At 35.2% G+C, this 21763-nt stretch overlaps 2 protein-coding genes across 3 annotated transcripts in view; both read left to right on the forward strand.

Annotated features, from left to right (window-relative positions):
- The window catches only part of LOC128244924 (uncharacterized), a 34787-nt gene extending 20029 nt beyond the window's left edge, over positions 1-14758 (forward strand). The window contains exons 6-11 of one of the 2 annotated variants that reach the window (XM_052963071.1): positions 365-536; positions 4508-4759; positions 6276-6374; positions 9718-9830; positions 10762-10960; positions 12172-14758. In XM_052963071.1, the coding sequence (XP_052819031.1) occupies positions 365-536; positions 4508-4759; positions 6276-6374; positions 9718-9830; positions 10762-10960; positions 12172-12440 (1104 nt within the window). In that variant the 3' untranslated portion in view covers positions 12441-14758. The remainder of the gene's footprint in view (positions 1-364; positions 537-4507; positions 4760-6275; positions 6375-9717; positions 9831-10761; positions 10961-12171) is intronic. The other variant, XM_052963072.1, reaches the window with a different exon arrangement.
- Positions 14759-15916: 1158 nt separating this feature from the next.
- Positions 15917-21763, forward strand: part of LOC128242362 (uncharacterized) — a 43229-nt gene continuing 37382 nt past the window's right edge. Inside the window, exon 1 of the mRNA XM_052959490.1 lies at positions 15917-15971. Within this exon, the coding sequence (XP_052815450.1) occupies positions 15938-15971 (34 nt within the window). The 5' untranslated portion in view covers positions 15917-15937. The remainder of the gene's footprint in view (positions 15972-21763) is intronic.

A 21763-nucleotide genomic window follows, 5' to 3' on the forward strand; every position in this document is an offset into this window, starting at 1 on the left:
CCACATCAACAATCAATTTACTTGGCAACCACTTTCTTCCTTGGCAAGCAGCAACATCAGTAATAACCACTTACTTGCGGTCAGTTGAGTTAGATTAGCCACATAGGGCCATCTTTGCCCTCTTGTTTGTTTGTCAGCTCTTTCACATTTTATTGGATTGTAAACTTAAGTGGCCACACATGTTAACCACATTTAGATGGCATGCTAAATGTGTTTCCCAGCAATGTTCAAGGTCAAAGTTGTTTTAATTGTCACATTGATAAACTTTGGGGGTCTTGAGGAAATTGTTTAGGAAATTGTTTCAATTTTCTATAAAATGTTAATCAATCCAATTGGACACCAATTTGCAACAAACTTTTTGTAGGCCACTGGTTCTGAAGCTAGTGAGCGTCCATCAGTCTGCCTCGTTCATGATCGGCGCTGGTCTGCAACATTCCAGTTTATGTTGACGCGCTGCTATAACCAGATACAGCTCACGAGAAAAGATGGTCGACCGTTCTGGAAATTTATTTGCGTCTGTGAGGAGAAACACCCTGGTAATTGGTTTTTAATTAAAAGCTGAATAAATTGAAAAAAAAACGTAATGATGGTTTGTTTAAGGTGTCATAACACACCAGATTTAACAAAAATTGGTGCCAGTTGTCAGTTACCTTGTTGATCAATAAAGGATAACTAGTATAACATGTGCTAACATTTTGGATCCATAACATAAATAACCTTGGTCATTGACCATTTGGGATCCATCACTTAAACGGCCATACAGCATTCACTATTTATGATCCATTGGTTAAACATCCATGGTCATTGACTATTTTGGTTCCATCGCTTAAACATCCATGGTCATTGACCATTTAGGATCCATTTCTTAAACAGTCATGGTCATTGACCAGTTAGGATCCATTCTTAAACAGCCATGGTCATTGACCATTTTGGTTCCATCGGTTAAATATTCATGTCATTGACCATTTAGGATCCATTACTTAAACAGCCATGGTCATTGACCATTTAGGATCCATTTCTTAAACATCCATGGTCTTTGACCATTTAGGATCCATTCTTAAAGAGCCATACACCATTCACCATTTAGGATCCATTTCTTAAAGAGCCATGGTCATTGACCATTTAGGATCCATTTCTTAAACAGCCATGATCATTGACAATTTAGGATCCATTTCTTAAAGAGCCATGGTCATTGACCATTTAGGATCCATTTCTTAAACAGTCATGGTCATTGACCATTTAGGATCCATTCTTAAAGAGCCATGGTCATTGACCATTTATGATCCATTTCTTAAACAGCCATGATTATTGACCATTTAGGATCCATTCTTAAAGAGCCATGGTCATTGACCATTTAGGATCCATTTCTTAAACAGTCATGGTCATTGACCATTTAGGATCCATTTCTTAAACAGCCATGATCATTGACCATTTAGGATCCATTTCTTAAACAGCCATGACCATTGACCATTTAGGATCCATTCTTAAAGAGCCATGGTCATTGACCATTTAGGATCCATTCTTAAATAGCCATGGTCATTGACCATTTAGGATCCATCACTTTTACAGGCATGGTCATTGACCATTTAGGATCCTTCATTTAAACAGCCATGGTCATTGACCATTTACAATCCATCACTTTTACAGCCATGATCATTGACCATTTAGGATCCTTCACTTTTACAGCCATAGTCATTGACCATTTACAATCCATCATTTAAACAGCCATGGTCATTGACCATTTAGGATCCTTCATTTAAACAGCCATGGTCATTGACCATTTACAATCCATCACTTTTACAGCCATGGTCATTGACCATTTAGGATCCTTCACTTTTACAGCCATGATCATTGACCATTTACAATCCATCATTTAAACAGCCATGGTCATTGACCATTTAGGATCCATCACTTTTACAGCCATGATCATTGACCATTTACAATCCATCATTTAAACAGCCATGGTCATTGACCATTTACAATCCATAACTTTTACAACCATGGTCATTGACCATTTACAATCCATCATTTAAACAGCCATGGTCATTGACCATTTAGGATCCATCATTTAAACAGCCATGGTCATTGACCATTTAGGATCCATCACTTTTACAGCCATGGTCATTGACCATTTACAATCCATCATTTTTACAGCCATGGTCATTGACCATTTAGGATCCATCACTTTTACAGCCATGATCATTGACCATTTACAATCCATCATTTTTACAGCCATGGTCATTGGCCATTTAGGATCCATCACTTTTACAGCCATGATCATTGACCATTTACAATCCATCATTTTTACAGCCATGGTCATTGACCATTTACAATCCATCATTTTTACAGCCATGATCATTGACCATTTAAAATCAATAGTTTAAACATCCATGGTCATTTACCATTTAGGATCCATCACTTTTACAGGCATAGTCATTGACCATTAGGATCTATCACTTTTACAGCCATGGTCATTGACCATTAGGATCTATCACTTTTACAGCTATGGTCATTGACCATTAGGATCTATCACTTTTACAGGCATAGTCATTGACCATTAGGATCTATCACTTTTACAGCCATGGTCATTGACCATTTAGGGTCCATCATTTAAACATCCACAGTTATTGACCATTTAGGATCGATCACTTTTACAGGCATAGTCATTGACCATTAGGATCTATCACTTTTACAGCCATGGTCATTGACCATTTAGGGTCCATCATTTAAACAGCCATGGTCATTGACCATTTAGGATCCATCATTTTTACAGCCATAGTCATTGACCATTTACAATCCATCATTTAAACATCTATGGTCATTGACCATTTAGGATCCATCATTTAAACAGCCATGGTCATTGACCATTTAGAATCCATCGGTTAAACATCCATGGTCATTGACCATTTAGAATCCATCATTTAAACATCTATGGTCATTGACCATTTAGAATCCATCGGTTAAACATCCATGGTCATTGACCATTTACAATCCATCATTTAAACATCTATGGTCATTGACCATTTAGGATCCATCATTTAAACAGCCATGGTCATTGACCATTTAGAATCCATCGGTTAAACATCCATGGTCATTGACCATTTACAATCCATCATTTAAACATCTATGGTCATTGACCATTTAGGATCCATCATTTAAACAGCCATGGTCATTGACCATTTAGAATCCATCGGTTAAACATCCATGGTCATTGACTATTTAGGATCCATCACTTTTAATGGCATGGTCATTGACCATTTTGGGATCAATCGATAGCTGTCATTTACTTGGAATCAATCACCTAAACAGCCATGACTGTCATCGATTTGGAAAACATCACATAAATAACCATTGCTATCATCTATTTGGAATACCTCACATAAATAACCACGGCTATTGACCGTTTGGGATCCAATAATTAAACAGGCATATCTATCAGCTATTTGGGAAGTATTCCCTAAAATAGGCATATCTATCAACCATTTTGAATCCATCAGTTAAACAGGCTTATCTATCAACCATTTTGAATCAATCTCTTAAACAGTCGCTGCTTATGACCATTTGGTATCCATCCCTTGAACAGCCATGGCTGTTGGCCATTTGGAATCCATGGCATAAAAAGCCATAGCTATTGACCATTTAGGATCCATCAATAAACTGCGTCATGGCTTATGGTCATTAACGATCCACCAATAAACAGATTCATGGCTAAATTGGTCATTTAGGATCCATCAATAAACAGAGCCATGGCTAATAGTCATTTAGGACTAATCAATTAACAGAGCCACGGCTAATTGTCATTTAGGACTAATCAATTAACAGAGCCATGGCTAATTGTCATTTAGGACTAATCAATTAACAGAGCCACAGCTAATGGTAATTTAGGACCAATCAATTAACAGAGCCACGGCTAATGACCATTTAGGCTCCATCAATAAACAGAGCCATGGCTAATAGTCATTTAGGATCCATCAATAAACAGCCATGGCTAACAACTATTAGGATCCATCAATAAACATAGTCACTGCTAATATGGTCATTTAAGATATATCAATAAACAAAGTCATGGCTAATGGTCATTTAGGACCCATTTATAAACATAGCCCTTGCTATGGCCATTAGGGATCCATCAATATAAAAAAGCCATGGCTAATGGTCATTTAGGATCCATCAATAAACAGAGTCATGGCTATTGGTCATTTAGCATCCATCAAAAAACAGAATCATGGCTATTGACCATTTGGGATCCATAAATAAACAAAAGGATGGCTAATGGTAGTTCAGGATCCATCAATACACAGAGTCATGGCTTATGGTCATTGATCCATCAATAATCATATTGGCCAATGGTCTATTGACTGTATGGGACCTTGGTCATTGTCATAAAATTGGGTAAACAACTTAATGTTTGTTTCTACTTGATAAACTTAATGTTTGTTACTGCTTGATATGAAAAGTTGAGATTAATTTAATTAATTCATACTTTTTTGTCATTAAATGTTTCCAGATGTACGACTCTACTATCCAAACAACACTGTGGACTTGGCTATGGAGAAGTTCCGTCATGATCTGTCTGAATGGCCTCGCGAAACACACCTGGTCATTCAGCCTATCATTAACCAGATTGATAAAAAGGAAAATGCAGATGTGTGGTGCAGCCTTTTCAAGTTTTCTTTTGCATACGAGGCTGTGAGTGCAAAGATGACTCATAGGCTTGATCAAGATTATAAGCTTCCTGGGACAGATTATGTCTATAGATGTAAGTATTATGTACCTTTAGCATGGCTCTGAACCGACTACATTTTAAACATTTTTACAGTATTAAAGATAACTGGTATTGTAGAACCTTAAGTTTAAATCACATTTCTTTTATAACTCAGCTGAGCTTGAACTGCTCAGCCTGAGCTATAGTGAAAGGATGATTTTGCATGGTCAACCATCTTTTGTCTGTCGTGAACATTTTCCTTCAAACAACTTCTCGAGGACCACTCAGACTATTTCAACAAAAGTTTACAAGGATGTCAATTAGTGGTCCTATTCCAGATTCCTTTAATAAAAGTGTTTTCATGCAGACCTATTGTTGTTATTGCAACCCAAAGGAAATAGTTGTAAAATCTTTTTTAAACCACTGGTCCGATTTCCAAATAAATTAACAGAAATGTTCCTAAACCTAGGTGACCCTGTGTCAAATTCCTTCATCCATGTTTATTCGAAATGAGCCATGAAACATTCCTCAGAATGTGCTGGCCTAATTTTAAGTAGTTTTTGCGTCTCATTTTCACTTGTCTGGGCATATTTCGTAAACTATTAGTGGTATCAACTTGAAATTTCATCTGTATATAGATCTCATTGTGCAGTGCGGAAGAACTGTTAATCTTTCTTACATAATTTAGAGTTGTTGCCCTTTGTTAATTTTCATGCTTAATGTTTTGTCCGGGGCATATTTTGTAGAATATAAGAGTTATCAACTTGAAACTTCATGTGTAGATAGATCTCATGGGGGGGCAAGTGCAATGCACAATAACAGTAACTCTTGCTTTCTTAGTTTTAGAGTAATTGCACTTTGTTAATTTTTATGCTTAAAGTTTTGTCCAGGGCATATCTTGAAGAATATAAGTGGTATCTACTTGAAACTTCATAGCTAGATAGATCTCATTCAGGACAAGTGCAGCACACAAGAACCATAACTCTTGCATCTATATGTTAAGAAGTATTGCCCTTTGTTAATTTTCAAGCTTAAGTTTTGTCAGGGGCATGTATCATAAATTATAAGAGGTATCAACCTGAAACTTAATAGGTAGATAGATCTCATTGAGGGCAAGTGCAGTGCATAAGAACCGATACTCTTTATTCTGTTATCGCCCATTGTTAATTTTCATTGTAAATTTTTGTTTAGAGCATATCTCAAAAACTATAAGAGTTATCAACTTGATACTTCATAGGTAGATAGATCTTATTGAGGGGAAGTAATGAGTAAGAGTTATGGGCACTTGTAACTGTTTTAACAAATACATATTTTTCAATATCCGATAAATAATTTTATGACCCTTTGTCCAATTAGTTGAGCGATATAGTTCCATCTTGGGATTCTTGGCCCTCTTGTTTGTATCAGTTAATCGAAAAAAAATATGTCAAGAGAGAGTTTAATTCCTATGAATGCTTTTATCACCAAAATTTAGTTATGATTTTTATATCTGAAAAAATGTTGAGAATTTTTATTTCACATTATGTATATCTGATGGTATGTCATGATACTCAATGCTATATTTTTCAAGTGGAAAACCAGTCAGCTGCAGGTGGGACCCAGTCTGGAGGACTTAGCCAGATGATAAATGGAGGGGCTAGTTCACCAGGGGCGTCTGCATCTTCAAGTGGTAAATAAAGATTCATAGCTTTCTGTGAGATAGCAAACATGTTTGGAAGATAAAGTTTGTTTCATTTTTTAGCAACAAGTTGAACACATCTTTGTCATACTTTCAATGATGGTATAAAATGTTCAAATCCTTAAACTCTTGAGTAAGAGGAAAATACTGTTCTATTAGGTGAAGGGAAAATACAGTATTATTGAGTTAAGGGAAAAAAATGTACTATTGAGAAAAGGTAGAATACTGTACTATTGAGAAATAGGGATAATACTGTACTATTGAGAAATAGGGATAATACTGTACTATTGAGAAATAGGGATAATAATGTACTATTGAGAAATAGGGATAATACTGTACTATTGAGAAAAGGTAGAATACTGTACTATTGAGAAAAGGTAGAATACTGTACTATTGCGAAAAGGGATAATACTGTACTATTGAGAAATAGGGATAATACTGTACTATTGAGAAATAGGGATAATACTGTACTATTGAGAAATAGGGATAATAATGTACTATTGAGAAATAGGGATAATACTGTACTATTGAGAAAAGGGATAATACTGTACTATTGAGATATAGGGATAATACTGTACTATTGAGATATAGGGATAATACTGTACTATTGAGAAATAGGGATAATACTGTACTATTGAGAAATAGGGATAATACTGTACTATTGAGATATAGGGATAATACTGTACTATTGAGATATAGGGATAATACTGTACTATTGAGATATAGGGATAATACTGTACTATTGAGAAATAGGGATAATACTGTACTATTGAGAAATAGGGATAATACTGTACTATTGAGAAAAGGGATAATATACTGTACTATTGAGAAATAGGGATAATACTGTACTATTGAGAAAAGGGATGATACTGTACTATTGAGAAAAGGGATAATACTGTACTATTGAGAAATAGGGATAATACTGTACTATTGAGAAATAGGGATAATACTGTACTATTGAGAAATAGGGATAATACTGTACTATTGAGATATAGGGATAATACTGTACTATTGAGAAATAGGGATAATACTGTACTATTGAGAAATAGGGATAATACTGTACTATTGAGAAAAGGTAGAATACTGTACTATTGAGATATAGGGATAATACTGTACTATTGAGAAATAGGGATAATACTGTACTATTGAGAAATAGGGATAATACTGTACTATTGAGAAAAGGTAGAATACTGTAATATTGAGATATAGGGATAATACTGTACTATTGAGATATAGGGATAATACTGTACTATTGAGAAATAGGGATAATACTGTACTATTGAGAAATAGGGATAATACTGTACTATTGAGAAATAGGGATAATACTGTACTATTGAGAAAAGGGATAATATACTGTACTATTGAGAAATAGGGATAATACTGTACTATTGAGAAAAGGGATGATACTGTACTATTGAGAAAAGGGATAATACTGTACTATTGAGAAATAGGGATAATACTGTACTATTGAGAAATAGGGATAATACTGTACTATTGAGAAATAGGGATAATACTGTACTATTGAGAAATAGGGATAATACTGTACTATTGAGAAATAGGGATAATACTGTACTATTGAGAAATAGGGATAATACTGTAATATTGAGATATAGGGATAATACTGTACTGTTGAGATATAGGGATAATACTGTAATATTGAGATATAGGGATAATACTGTACTATTGAGAAAAAGGGATAATACTGTACTATTGAGAAATAGGGATAATACTGTACTATTGAGAAAAGGGATGATACTGTACTATTGAGAAAAGGGATAATACTGTACTATTGAGAAATAGGGATAATACTGTACTATTGAGAAATAGGGATAATACTGTACTATTGAGAAATAGGGATAATACTGTACTATTGAGAAATAGGGATAATACTGTACTATTGAGAAATAGGGATAATACTGTACTATTGAGAAATAGGGATAATACTGTACTATTGAGAAATAGGGATAATACTGTACTGTTGAGATATAGGGATAATGCTGTAATATTGAGATATAGGGATAATACTGTACTATTGAGAAATAGGGATAATACTGTACTATTGAGAAAAGGGATAATATACTGTACTATTGAGAAAAGGGATAATATACTGTACTATTGAGAAATAGGGATAATACTGTACTATTGAGAAAAGGGATAATACTGTACTATTGAGAAAAGGGATAATACTGTACTATTGAGAAATAGGGATAATACTGTACTATTGAGAAATAGGGATAATACTGTACTATTGAGAAAAGGGATAATACTGTACTATTGAGAAATAGGGATAATACTGTACTATTGAGAAATAGGGATAATACTGTACTATTGAGATATAGGGATAATACTGTACTATTGAGAAATAGGGATAATACTGTACTATTGAGAAAAGGGATAATATACTGTACTATTGAGAAAAGGGATGATACTGTACTATTGAGAAAAAGGGATAAAACTGTACTGTTGAGAAAAGGTAGAATACTGTACTATTGAGAAAAGGGACAATACTGTACTATTGAGAAAAAAGGGATAAAACTGTACTGTTGAGAAAAAGGCAGAATACTGTACTATTGAGAAAAGGTAAGAATACTGTACTATTGAGAAAAGGGATAATACTGTACTATTGAGAAAAGGGATAATACTGTACTATTGAGAAAAGGGATAATACTGTACTATTGAGAAAAGGTAGAATACTGTACTATTGAGAAAAGGGATAATATTGTACTATTGAAAAAGGGATAAAACTGTACTATTGAGAAAAGGTAGAATACTGTACTATTGATAAAAGGGATAATACTGTTCTGTTGAGCAATAGGGATAATACTGTACTATTGAGAAAAAGGGATAAAACTGTACTGTTGAGAAAAGATAGAATACTGTACTATTGAGAAAAAAGGGATAATACTGTAGTATTGAGAAAAGGTAGAATACTGTACTATTGATAAAAGGGATAATACTGTACTATTGAGAAAAGGGATAATACTGTACTATTGATAATAGGGATAATACTGTTCTATTGAGAAACAGGGATAATACTGTACTATTGAGAAAAAGGGATTAAACTGTACTGTTGAGAAGAAAGGGATAAAACTGTACTGTTGAGAAAAGGTAGAATACTGTACTATTGAGAAAAGGTAGAATACTGTACTATTGAGAAAAGGGATAATACTGTATTATTGAGTAAAAAACCTACTCTTTTGGCCGTTCCACACTCATGGGTGTTTGCCTGTGAAGGTGATTTATGAAATAGTAGCATGTTTTGTTTGATGGATGTTATTACATTTTTCCTCATTTTATAACTTGAGGCAATAATAATGAATATTAACCATTCCAGGTACAGGGCTCAGTGCAACTGCTGGGGCCTCAGGGATAGGGGCTGGCTCTAGTGTAGGGGTCAGCAGGTTTGTCCCTATGGAAACATCAGCGTCATCGTCTGCCACTAGCCAGGTTGGTACAGTCATTCAAAAATTGCTTCAAAATGCCCAGGATGTACATAATGCATTAACAATACCATTTCCAGCGGTGAGCTTGAAAAGGTAACTAGGTTGTAAGTAACATTAAATAAAGAAAAATAGAACCTACTCACCTTCACCCCTGGATTTCGTCTGAGGGAAATGTTTATAATGTTAAATGAACAAGTCTGAAAGATTGAAACATTTCCCCACTTGCAAAGTGGACTGGCCTTTGGTGTGAGCTAATTTGGACCCCTGAAGGTAGCAGTACTCTGTACTAGTGATAAAGGGGTGGGAAAATGCCTTGGAATGTATTGTGTGATCAAGTTGTATCACTGGTGCAATAGCAGTCTATGATATCATTATATTTGCTGAACTTAAACAGTCTGCAAGCAGCTTTCAAAATGTAGCTGTAAACTTGCCTTAATAAAAATATTATAAGCAATAAAGCAGATTCGTTTTGCATTTATTCATTACATCATTCAACGAAGTCCTCTTCGATGTAGCGAAGACCCCAACATTTGCTTAATAAATGTTCATGGACTTTGTTTAAGTCATAAAACGAAAACAAATGGCCAGGTAACACTAATAGAAATAAAAATACATTATATTTTATAAGGGTCTGCAGGAATAACTCACATCAATGATAAATCTGTCGAAACAAGTATACATTTAATCAGTTTTGTGACAGCTTAACATAAAGCTAGTGAGTGCATAAAATAGTTAAAACTGGAACTGAAACGTTACTTATGGATGATGTAGAATCTTTACTTGCCTGATGGTAGTTTTACAAGTGGTTTTACAACTGGGGTTCCAACAAGTGGGTTAGCTTGAAGACAGTATGATTGTTATTGTGAGGAAGTTAAGCAGTGTGAATGAAATGTCAATCACTACAATGACAGGAAATATTTTGTTCTGTTTTCTAGTCCGGCAATAGTCCAAAAAAGCTAAAATCTCTTAAGCGGGTGAGTCCAGAAGAGTGGGATTCAGACTGCTTTTTTCATGGACCTAAGAAGAAGTCACGTTTCCAGTGCATTGTGAATTATCTTCACAGCCAGTCTAGGCTATCGACAGCTCTGAACATCCCGTTTTCCCACGCTGTGTGTCTGTGTAAGGAGGAAGTTGGTGAGTTGAGATTTCACATTGTTTGAAAAATATTGTCTAATCATTAAGTGCATATCATAAATTTTTCGTCTGCCTGCAGAAGCATTTTACTTAAAGAAAAGTATTTTTACACTAAACCTTGTTAAGAGTCACTCATTAACAAAATCATATGTAGCTACAAATGAGAACACTAGGTTAGTGTTGAATATAGATCAATTTTATCATGCAAGGCTGAAAAAAAATGCAGGAGTCTTTGATTTTGATCCAATCTACTTAAAGGGACTGTGTCACAGATTTTCTGTAATGAATCTCAGGATAATTATCTAACAGAATGTGTTACGCTTTGATATCAAAATTGTAAAAAAAAAGTACCAAAATGTAAAAAAAAAAAATTGTGTCGGACACCGGGTTCGAACCAGCATCACCAAAATTGAAGTCCACCATCTTACTGACTGAGCTGTCCACCATCTTACTGACTGAGCTATTAAAGCTTATTCTAATCGGGTGACATAACTAAGCTATACACCTACCTTGGTAATATCACGTGATAACACCGACTAGCCAATCACGCATAAGGAATGAATTCTACCTGGTAGACATACCCAGTAATCTTTTTTTAATGGAAAAATATGAAATAACTGCTAAACTTAAATAAATTGTAAACTATGTGGTACTTCAGTTAGTAATATTCAATGCATTGTACACATCGATGCCAAGTTTATGTCATTTTTCGACAATTTTCTTTTTTTTTTCGCTATTTTATCATCTGTGAGACAGCCCCTTAAGAATGAGTTTTTGTATCCTGGGTACCGGTATATTCTTTACTGGGAGTAATTTAATTGAGAAATGTTTGATTCAATGAAGAAGCTTTTTGTACTAATTTTATTTAACTTATCCTTTCTGTTTTATGAAGCCATCAATATATTGCAAAAGTTGTGTAGTATGTAAAGTTGTGTTATAGAATACCATTCTTGAAAGAATTTTTTGAATACAAATTATAACAATGGGGGCCATGAAATCAACGCACTTATTGTACAATAGCTTTTTCAAGTAAATATTTTTGAGTAATTGTAATACGTATTCCAAATTTTAGAGATTGCCATAGTTTATTTTGAAAGAAAAACTTGATTTGATTTGTGTCACTTATATTTTTAACTGAAAATGTTCGTTCATGAGATTGCCCCATTTGTGTTTGTATGTTTTATATGGAGATGCTATTATATCCTGTATAGTTGTTTCAGACCAGCAGGATTTCTACCCAGATGAGGCGGCACTAAGAGGGGACTGTATTTTCATGCGGGATAAACTGAAGGTCGTCAGGGGAGACAATCGAGCCACATTTGTACCGTTTGTCAAGCTTCTGGATGATTATATCGAGAATCAACAGATCACGAACGGCTTTATGAAGCTTGTTTACCATTTCAACCAAGTTTTCAAGGGCAATCTGCAGTACTACAATGAGCTTCAGGACTTGGCGAAAAAGCAACAATTTCAGAACTAGATGGTAGAGGTGGCGTTTGGGACATTTTTGTTTTAGCTAAAGCCTGTTTGTAGAGTGGATTGATATTAATGTATGGGTGTTACTTTTGATTTTAACTCTGTGTATACATATATTGTTTTATTCAAGAAGATGTTATTTGTACCTTTGCATTGACTTTGACATTGTATTGACTTTTTTTGAGCTTGTCTGTTTTTGGAAGAAAATAATCGAGGTATTGTAATAGTGTCGTTGTGGCGTAAAACCTTTAACTATGGCCATAACTAAAAACATGTTCCAGATATACAAAGCAAACCTGGTGCACATGTTGCCAGTGACAATATGTCAATATATGACATGTATGACAAGGCCCACAACTCTGACTTTAATAATTGCTGAATTATGCTTATTTTTTAACAAAACAAAATAGTATAAACATAACTTTTGGCCATAACTATAAAACCATTTAAGATATTGAAATGAAAGTTAGGACACATCTTGACAGCTGCAATACACTCACATACAGCAAGGGCCTTAACTCTGACTGTAATAATTGTCAAGTTATGTCCGTTTTTCAACAAGAAAAAAACAACAGACAAGCCTTTGCTTTGCTGCACTTCTTCTAGATATCTGATGAATATTTTTTTCATCAATTAAATATATGAATTAAATAAGTTCTCATAAGATTGTATTGAATTAAGAAGGTTTAAAAGTAGTAGTACCATAAAGCAGGTTATTAAATGAAGATGTAAAAATAAGTTTTTTTTAGTAGAACCTTACCCTGTCATGTTGACATACAAAAAGCAATAATGCAATTAGCACATATATAAAAGCTAGAATAGTAAATAAAAACATGCAAAATATCTGTATTTGGTTAACAAATTACAGCTCATGTCTTACTTACACACATATTGAAGCAATATGCCATGGAATTTTTCTATTTCTGCACGGAACAAAAACTGCATTAAACTTCCACGGCAAACATTAAAGGGGTTAAAGCATAAAAATATGGCCATATACACCCATGTCGTAAGGAAATAAGTGCAAAAACTTGATAATGATTTCGCTAAAATATGTCCAAGAAATGGTATATTTTGACTTAAAACAAGTCAGGAAGTCAGGCAATTTTCTATTTTCTTTGTAAACAATGTTTCAGCTTATGCATTCAATAACTTTTTTGTTAATCCCTCAAGAAACATAGGTTTAAAAACTAGAGAAGCTTACAATTCTGGCCTCAGGGTAGGCGTATTTATGTTACGATAAAAGTGATAAAAACCTACTTATCAGGTCAAAACATCCTACGAAAATACCGAAAGAGACTACTATGTTCTTCCCCACTGAACATGTTCCTCACATTTCCCAAAACATAATTTATGTTGAACCCCCTGAGACAGGCAAAAAAAGCATGTGTATTCTTAAACATGATAATAGAAAAAAAGAACATTTCATAATTGTAAAGCCACATTTTTTTATTTCATGTATTAAAAAAGAAACGGACCAATTTTTTACTGATTTATAGATGTTTTGGGTATTGTTTTTTCATTTTTATTTTTTTTTATTCTTTAAAAATGTGCTTATTATTATTATTATGAATTTCTAAATATAAATGTATTAGTGTGTTTAATTATAAATACATTTCTCTGATATATTTTATGATCCTGGCTTAGATTGTCATGATTTTCCAGAATTACAGCACTTTTAATCTGGTCAACACTTCTTACCATGAGTTAAATACAAGGGTATATTATTTGTAACATGTAATCACCAGAATCAAATTTTCTAATGAACAAGCCTGAATTTGCAAGGAATTAAAATTTGGAATAAAAATAAATATCAACACACCCTGCTTGATGAAATCCAGAATTTGACTTTTTAAGCAAGTCTGGCGGGAATGTGCTATTGGTGACATTTGTACTCTAGTTATAACTATGTTTATTCCTTTATTTTATTTATATTGATTAATTAAAGAAATATATTATATACATGGGTCATGGGTGTGACGTAACAGCCACAGAACTCTCTAAGTGTTCACTTAAACTGTTGGAAGTCTTTTAAGCTATTAAACAACAACCGTTCGAATGTCAGTTCTTTATTGTTCCACGTTCTTTCTAAGTATAATTATAATCATGCGTTCATATATACCACTTTTTTGTCTAGCTCGTGACAGTTGTGCATATTTAATTTCTTGTTATATACAAAAAGAACGTATTCTACAGTCATGAACTGTCCAGCTAATTGGATTAATAGCCAGCGGCTATCACGACTGTCACCAGCTAAGTACATCTACATTTAATAATTATGATGAAGTATTTGCTTTTGTTATAAATAAACTTTGAATTCTACTATTGATTTTTGTTATTACTTTAAAGTGTTTCATACGTAACTTTTATGTTACGTGACACTTTAAAGTGTTTATACGTAACTACGTTACGCTACAATGGGTTTATTATGGAATATGAATGAGAGTTTAACATTGTATGGCTAAAATAAAAAATAAAGTGTTAAAACGTACATTTCTGATTTCGTCCCTTTCTTTCAGCATTCTTTTAAATCCGGTGATCACATGACTACCTTACCAAAATTCTGATTTTTTGTATGTGAAAACAGCTATTTAAAAGAACTTTACCTGGATACAGTTTAAACCAACACTCTGAGGCTATGATTTTTGAAGATTTGGTAGAAAATGCTGCATGCAGACATTTTCTAATACACATGTATATGTAATACCTTACGAGGGCTTTGTTTTGTAATGGAAGACCTAGTGACCTTGAGCGGACCTGAATATGACCTCAGTTTCAAGTTTGAGGACAAACAATCAGTGCAAGTTTCATGGAGATTGGGTAGTAAGTGTATGGTAGCCTCAGGGTGTGTAAGAACCGGAAATATAATATATAACATTGTTATGCCCCCAACAAAGATGGGGGCGGAGGGGCATATGCAGATAATGATATATATGTATATTTACCCTTGTGCGACCCTTCGTTTGACAGTGTTATACGAACTCGTGTCGCTCAATACTCTAACTTTTTCACCTACATTGTACAGTCAAGAACCTTGGTGGAATGTTATTCAGACGATGAAGTTTTGGCACTTGAACAAATGCCATTTCTCTACTTGTGTCGCTCAAAACTGCAAAACCATATTACTTTGAGTTATGAAACCTCCGAATGTTGTTAATGGGGAGGGGGGAGGGGGGAGTTGTGCACATTGGGGTTCGCTTCCCGCTGCGCTCAGGAAAACCAGAGTTATGGCCATTGGATTCGCAAAACAAAAATACAACGAACTTGTGTTGCTTTCAACTCCTTAACAATTTCACCAAGAGACCAGTATTGCAACGGAGATGATTATAACAAGCTGCACTTTCAAAGACATACGAGAGGATTAATTTTAATATCAATCGGGTAGCTTCGTATGTTTTCCAATATTCATCCTTACTCGTTCCAACTAATCTCTTTATTTAGTCTGGGCGGCATTTAACACACACGTACATTTGTTGAAAACTTAATTGCTTTGAGTTCAACATGGAAGTGGGTGGATTTATTTTGCTTCTGTTTGGTAATTATTTATACTCGATAATAACATTCCTATTGTAATAAATATAAACTGTCAATTAAACCTTAAATCCTAAAAAACAAAATGGAGGCATGATTTTTTCCCTCTTTTTTATGAAGTTTTACGTAACATTACGTAATGTTAAAATATGATGCAATTTCCCAGAAATCAAAGCATATTTGAATGTTTTTTCGCTCGATAGCCCCCCCACCCTCCCCATGACACGAAAAACACAACAGAAAGTATGACCACAGACTAAACAGACAGTGACCAAGGCCGCCAATTGAACTGCGGAAGACTTGGTGCGAAGTGAGTGCGCTTACACTTTGAATGCGCTCACCACTGTGACGATAGTGTCACACAAAAACATTCAAACTAAAAAAATAGCGTAAAAACGTAAAACATGGAGATTCGAACCAATAACAAAAAATCGTAGTTGAAAACACACACTCTAACTGAGGTGGATATTAGTTTGTTATGCTCTTGTTTGTTGATGATACAGCTCAACATTCACTTCCTATATGTAGTAACTTGTATGCTTGATTTAAAAGGCATATTCATATACATATATATACAGTGCACGTATACCACGTGATAAATTACGTCATATATGCTACGTCGAAAGGCAACATTTTGCTTAAAATGAAGACTTAAAACAAACAATTTTTATTTTACTACAACTTTTTAAATGAAACAAAGGTCAGTCTATGTCGCTTAAAGATCCCCGCCTTCGTTTTATTACCGGAGTTTGATTAAGTGAGTTTGTCCTAAACCTTCGACAAACCTGTTTCCAAATTATTATTTTTTATAGTGCTTTAATCAGTAGCGGTTTTGTAAAAAGGTTTGTCGAGGTGTTTTAAGAAACTAACCTCTAAATCAAAGTCTGGAAAATACCAAAGGCGGGGCTTTGTAAGCAGCGTAGACAGCGCTATGTTTCATTTAAAATGTCAGATGAAGAAATATATTTGTTGAAAATCTACATTCGATGCAAAATATAATTCCGACGTAGCATTTATGGCGCAATTTATCAGGTGGTATACACACACTGAATAATGAATAGAGGTTGATGCAAAAATATTTGAAAGCATTATCATCTTTTAATTATCACATTTGACTTTAATGATAAAAAACAAAATAAAAGCATATGATTTAGGTACAGATAAAATAAATAAGCCTTAATTAATATATGGCGAAAAAAAGACCAGTTTGTTCAAACATGGCATGATGCTTTATCTAATCAAACAAAAATGAATGGTTCTTGTATGTTGACCTGAAAACTATACCATCGGTGTTCAAAATTATAGAAAGAAGTTATTTAAATTCAGACTCAAGCCACTGTTTTGAAATTGAAACTCGTATAGATATACCGAGTGCAGGATAAAATCCTCCCCCCCCCCCCAATCATTTTTTTCAAGGCGGACATAATATCCCTCCCATCATGTTTACATGGCGGAAATAATCCCACCCAAAGTGCGGGAAGGTGTGTGTGGAGGGGGGAGGTTCGCGCCCTTCTGTGTTGTGATGTTACAGGCCTTAAAACTGTGAAATTGTGTAATCTGGTGCTATCTTAACTCATCAAAATGTCTTTTTTTTTCAAGATTTTTCTTTGTGGTTCCTGTTTCCTTTTCAATAAAACCATAATACTAGCAATTTATAAATCATCCTTCGTCCACCCGTGTCTCCAATAAACTTGTATCTTTGCTCACAATTACAGCATTTAGATGAAATTTTTCAATCTAGGGAAAAGGCTTTTTTATGTTGAACATAAAGAAAACTAACAGTGCTTTTATACTAAACATATGCAAATAAGCAAGAAAAGGATCAAAATAATAAAGGCATATTAATACGAGTGTTAAATAGAGGGTTTTTAAACAATCGTGAAATATCCACTAAGTTGAACATTTTAAATAAGAAGCTTTATGTATACGGCCCCTGCAGTTAGGCTGTCGCAATAATATTATATATGCCTGCCCATGGTGCTTCCGCTCCCAACGCCGAAAGTCGTGCGGCTGCGGTCCCTGTTTCTGTCCCTGTCGCCGAAATCGTGCGTCCGCGGTCTTGGTTACTGCCCGCATAGCCGAAATTGTGTATCCGCGGTCTTGATAATTGCCGCATCCCCGAAAGTCATGCGTCTTCAGTCTTGGTTACAGCCATATCGCCAAAAGTCGTGCGTCTGCGGTCTTGGTTCCTGCCCCATCGCCTAATTTCGTGCGTCCGCGCAACCGTCTATTAATTAAAGTGCTTGCTCATATGTTTGTCTAGTGCCAAATGTCAAATAAATGGTCAAATCGTACGTCCACCGTCCATAGATCTAATGCATGGTCGTCACTACAGAAGGATGACTTGTATACATTTGGCACGTGGCTAATTTCTAAAAGTGATAGAAATCGATCCTCATGAACCCCGCGTTTTATCCAGCTGGTATAAAAAAAAAAACGCCGTTCCCGGACAGTACCGGACCAATACACAAATACAGACCCCAGTTGAACATTTTAATCCGAGTCATTAAAATTTAAGGGGCGGCGAGGAGAAGAGGGGGCGGGATGAAAATCTAGCAATTAATTTAAATGAGCTATATCATATGTCATTAAATATGTCATTAAAAATATTTCTTCTGGCTTATTTCCAAACCACTTTATATGATGACGTCATTCAATCAATTTTTACATATTCAGTAATTGTTCACGATTCAATTAATCACTGAAACGCGAGATGTTAAATTAAGCTTGCTTTCAGAATCTTAAACGAAAAACTATGTTTGTTTTTTATACTTCAGTTTGCAATAGGGCCCGGTAATGATGGTAATGTGTTATTAATGCATTTGCTTGAAACGACCATCCCTCCAGAGGGTATGCACACAAAGGCGGGATTTTCCATATTGTTAATTCTACTCAAAGCACATGTGTTTATTTCTTTTAAGCATTGTTTTCATCAAAAATGTAAATAATACACACTGAAAGTTGTGTTGGTATCAGCGGATAATCAGTTGGATAGGCGTTTTGAAGGCATATATGGCTACGTTTCATTTATCATATGACTGTAGTTTGAGTTTTTTTCCCTTGATGAATTGCTGTAATAAATCCACCTCTTTCTGTATAAATGGCTGTAGTTAGTCCTGCCTTTACTGTACACATGGCTGTAGATTGACCTGCCTTCCATGTAAAAAATAGCTATAGTTTGGCATGCCTTTCCTGTACAAAGTGCTGTAGATAGTCCTGCCTTTATTGTACAAAGTGCTGTAGATAGTCCTGCCTTTATTGTACAAAGTGCTGTAGATAGTCCTGCCTTTATTGTACAAAGTGCAGTAGATAGTCCTGCCTTTATTGTACAAAGTGCAGTAGATAGTCCTGCCTTTATTGTACAAAGTGCTGTAGATAGTCCTGCCTTTATTGTACAAAGTGCTGTAGATAGTCCTGCCTTTATTGTACAAAGTGCTGTTGATAGTCCTGCCTTTATTGTACAAAGTGCAGTAGATAGTCCTGCCTTTACAGTACACACGGCTGTAGATAGTCCTGCCTTTACAGTACACATGGCTGTAGATAGTCCTGCCTTTATTGTACAAAGTGCTGTTGATAGTCCTGCCTTTATTGTACAAAGTGCTGTAGATAGTCCTGCCTTTATTGTACAAAGTGCAGTAGATAGTCCTGCCTTTCATGTACAAAGTGCAGTAGATAGTCCTGCCTTTCCAGTACAAAGTGCAATAGATAGTCCTGCCTTTCATGTACAGAATGCTGTTGATAGTCCTGCCTTTCATGTACAAAGTGCTGTTGATAGTCCTGCCTTTCATGTACAAAGTGCAGTAGATAGTCCTGCCTTTCATGTACAAAGTGCTGTTGATAGTCCTGCCTTTCCAGTACAAAGTGCTGTTGATAGTCCTGCCTTTCATGTACAAAGTGCTGTTGATAGTCCTGCCTTTCATGTACAAAGTGCTGTTGATAGTCCTGCCTTTCATGTACAAAGTGCTGTTGATAGTCCTGCCTTTCATGTACAAAGTGCTGTTGATAGTCCTGCCTTTCCAGTACAAAGTGCTGTTGATAGTCCTGCCTTTCATGTACAAAGTGCTGTTGATAGTCCTGCCTTTCCAGTACAAAGTGCAGTAGATAGGCCTGCCTTTCATGTACAAATTGGTGTTGATAGTCCTGCCTTTCCAGTACAAATGGCTGTAATTTGCCTTTTTAACTCAAGATTTATTTTCCTGTATATATGGAACTAGTCAGTGTTTTTTTATAGGAATGATTATTTGATATTGTATGGCTGAAGTTAAGAATAAAGTGTTAACACGTCCTTTTCTATTGATCGCCTTTTTCCTTGTATAATATGTTTAAAACAAGTGGCACACATGACAGCCACATGACGGCCAAAAGGCTGCTTCACAAACCTTTGTTTTAAAGCTTTGGGAGTGCTAAATGTGAAAGCGAGTATTCAAAAGAACTTCATCTGGATACAGATTAAACCTATATTCCGCTGCTTGTAGATATTATCTAATACACATGTAAGTTACCTTACAACGATGTTTTTTTGTAACAGGACACCTAAGTGACCGATCTTTTGAGCAGACATGAACTAGAATAGAATTTGACCTCAATTTCAAATTTAAAGACAAACATTTAGAGCAAGTCTTATAAAGATTGGAGAGAAAGTACATGGTAGCGTCTGGCGTGTGTAAGACATTCGATATAACCGAAAATATAATAAATAACATTTTTTTATTATATCGATCTGTTTGAACATTCGACAAAATGATTTTCCTTTGACCTGAAGGTTGGCGCTGGTTCCATTTTGATATCAATCGGGTAGCTTCCAAAATTTTCCAATATTCATCCTTACTCATTCCAACTAATCTCTTTATTTAGTCTGGGCCGTATTTCTCATTTACACGTTGTCTAACATCATCAGTAGTATCTATGCAACTCCTAATAACACGAGTTCCTCGAGACAAAGTGGTCTTTAGCATGTGAGTTTGGTTGGTGGTCGCAACATAGTGCCAACGACTAAGTATAAGTTTATATATGACTTTCTTCACAACTAAGGGGCGTAACCTTTTGACTTGCGCCCCTCCCTCAGAACCGAAATCTATTTGGTTAGAAGTGTTGGTAGGGGTTTAAGGTGGTGCATTTTGGGACTATTTTATTCCTTTTTTCCCCTTTATTGAAATAAAAGGTAAAAATGAACGACTTCAGGGGAGTGGGGGCGCCGGTTGCACCGCCCTGATCCGCTAGTGGGAATTGCCTACTAATTTAATATACTTTGGTCGTGGACCTATAAAACATTAGATCTATTATTTCATTTAACAAATACGAACGAGACGTAGTTTAGTTTCACCTGTGGCGTACGGGTGGGCGGAAAGGCGGGCGGGCGGGCGCTCTGGCAGCATCAAGTATGTTTGTTTTCTGCTTTCAATTACTGAAGCCTTTGTCCAATCATTACCAAGTTTGTCAGAATGTGTATGTGTATCTTTACTCGTACAAGTTCAATTGCGACACATATTGCTCGATTCACTCGAGAGTTCTAGCCTTTTAACTGTATAAATTACCTAAAATTGGTCTTGTCCGAAGCCTTTGTCCAATAATCACTCAATTTGGTCAGAATACGTGTGGGCATGATATTTCGGACAAGTTCGATAACCACCAATATTGCTCTATTCACTCAATAGTTATCTCGCTTTAATTATAGAAATAACCTAAAATATGTCTTGTCCAGTCAATAATTTTAGAACCCTTTTCCCAGTCATTACCAAACTTGGTAAGAATGTGTATTCGCACAATTTAGATAACCAATGGTATCGATTTAAGAGT

The sequence above is a fragment of the Mya arenaria genome, chromosome 8 (genome assembly GCF_026914265.1).
Source record: "Mya arenaria isolate MELC-2E11 chromosome 8, ASM2691426v1".
NCBI classification, from domain to species: Eukaryota; Metazoa; Mollusca; class Bivalvia; order Myida; family Myidae; genus Mya; species Mya arenaria.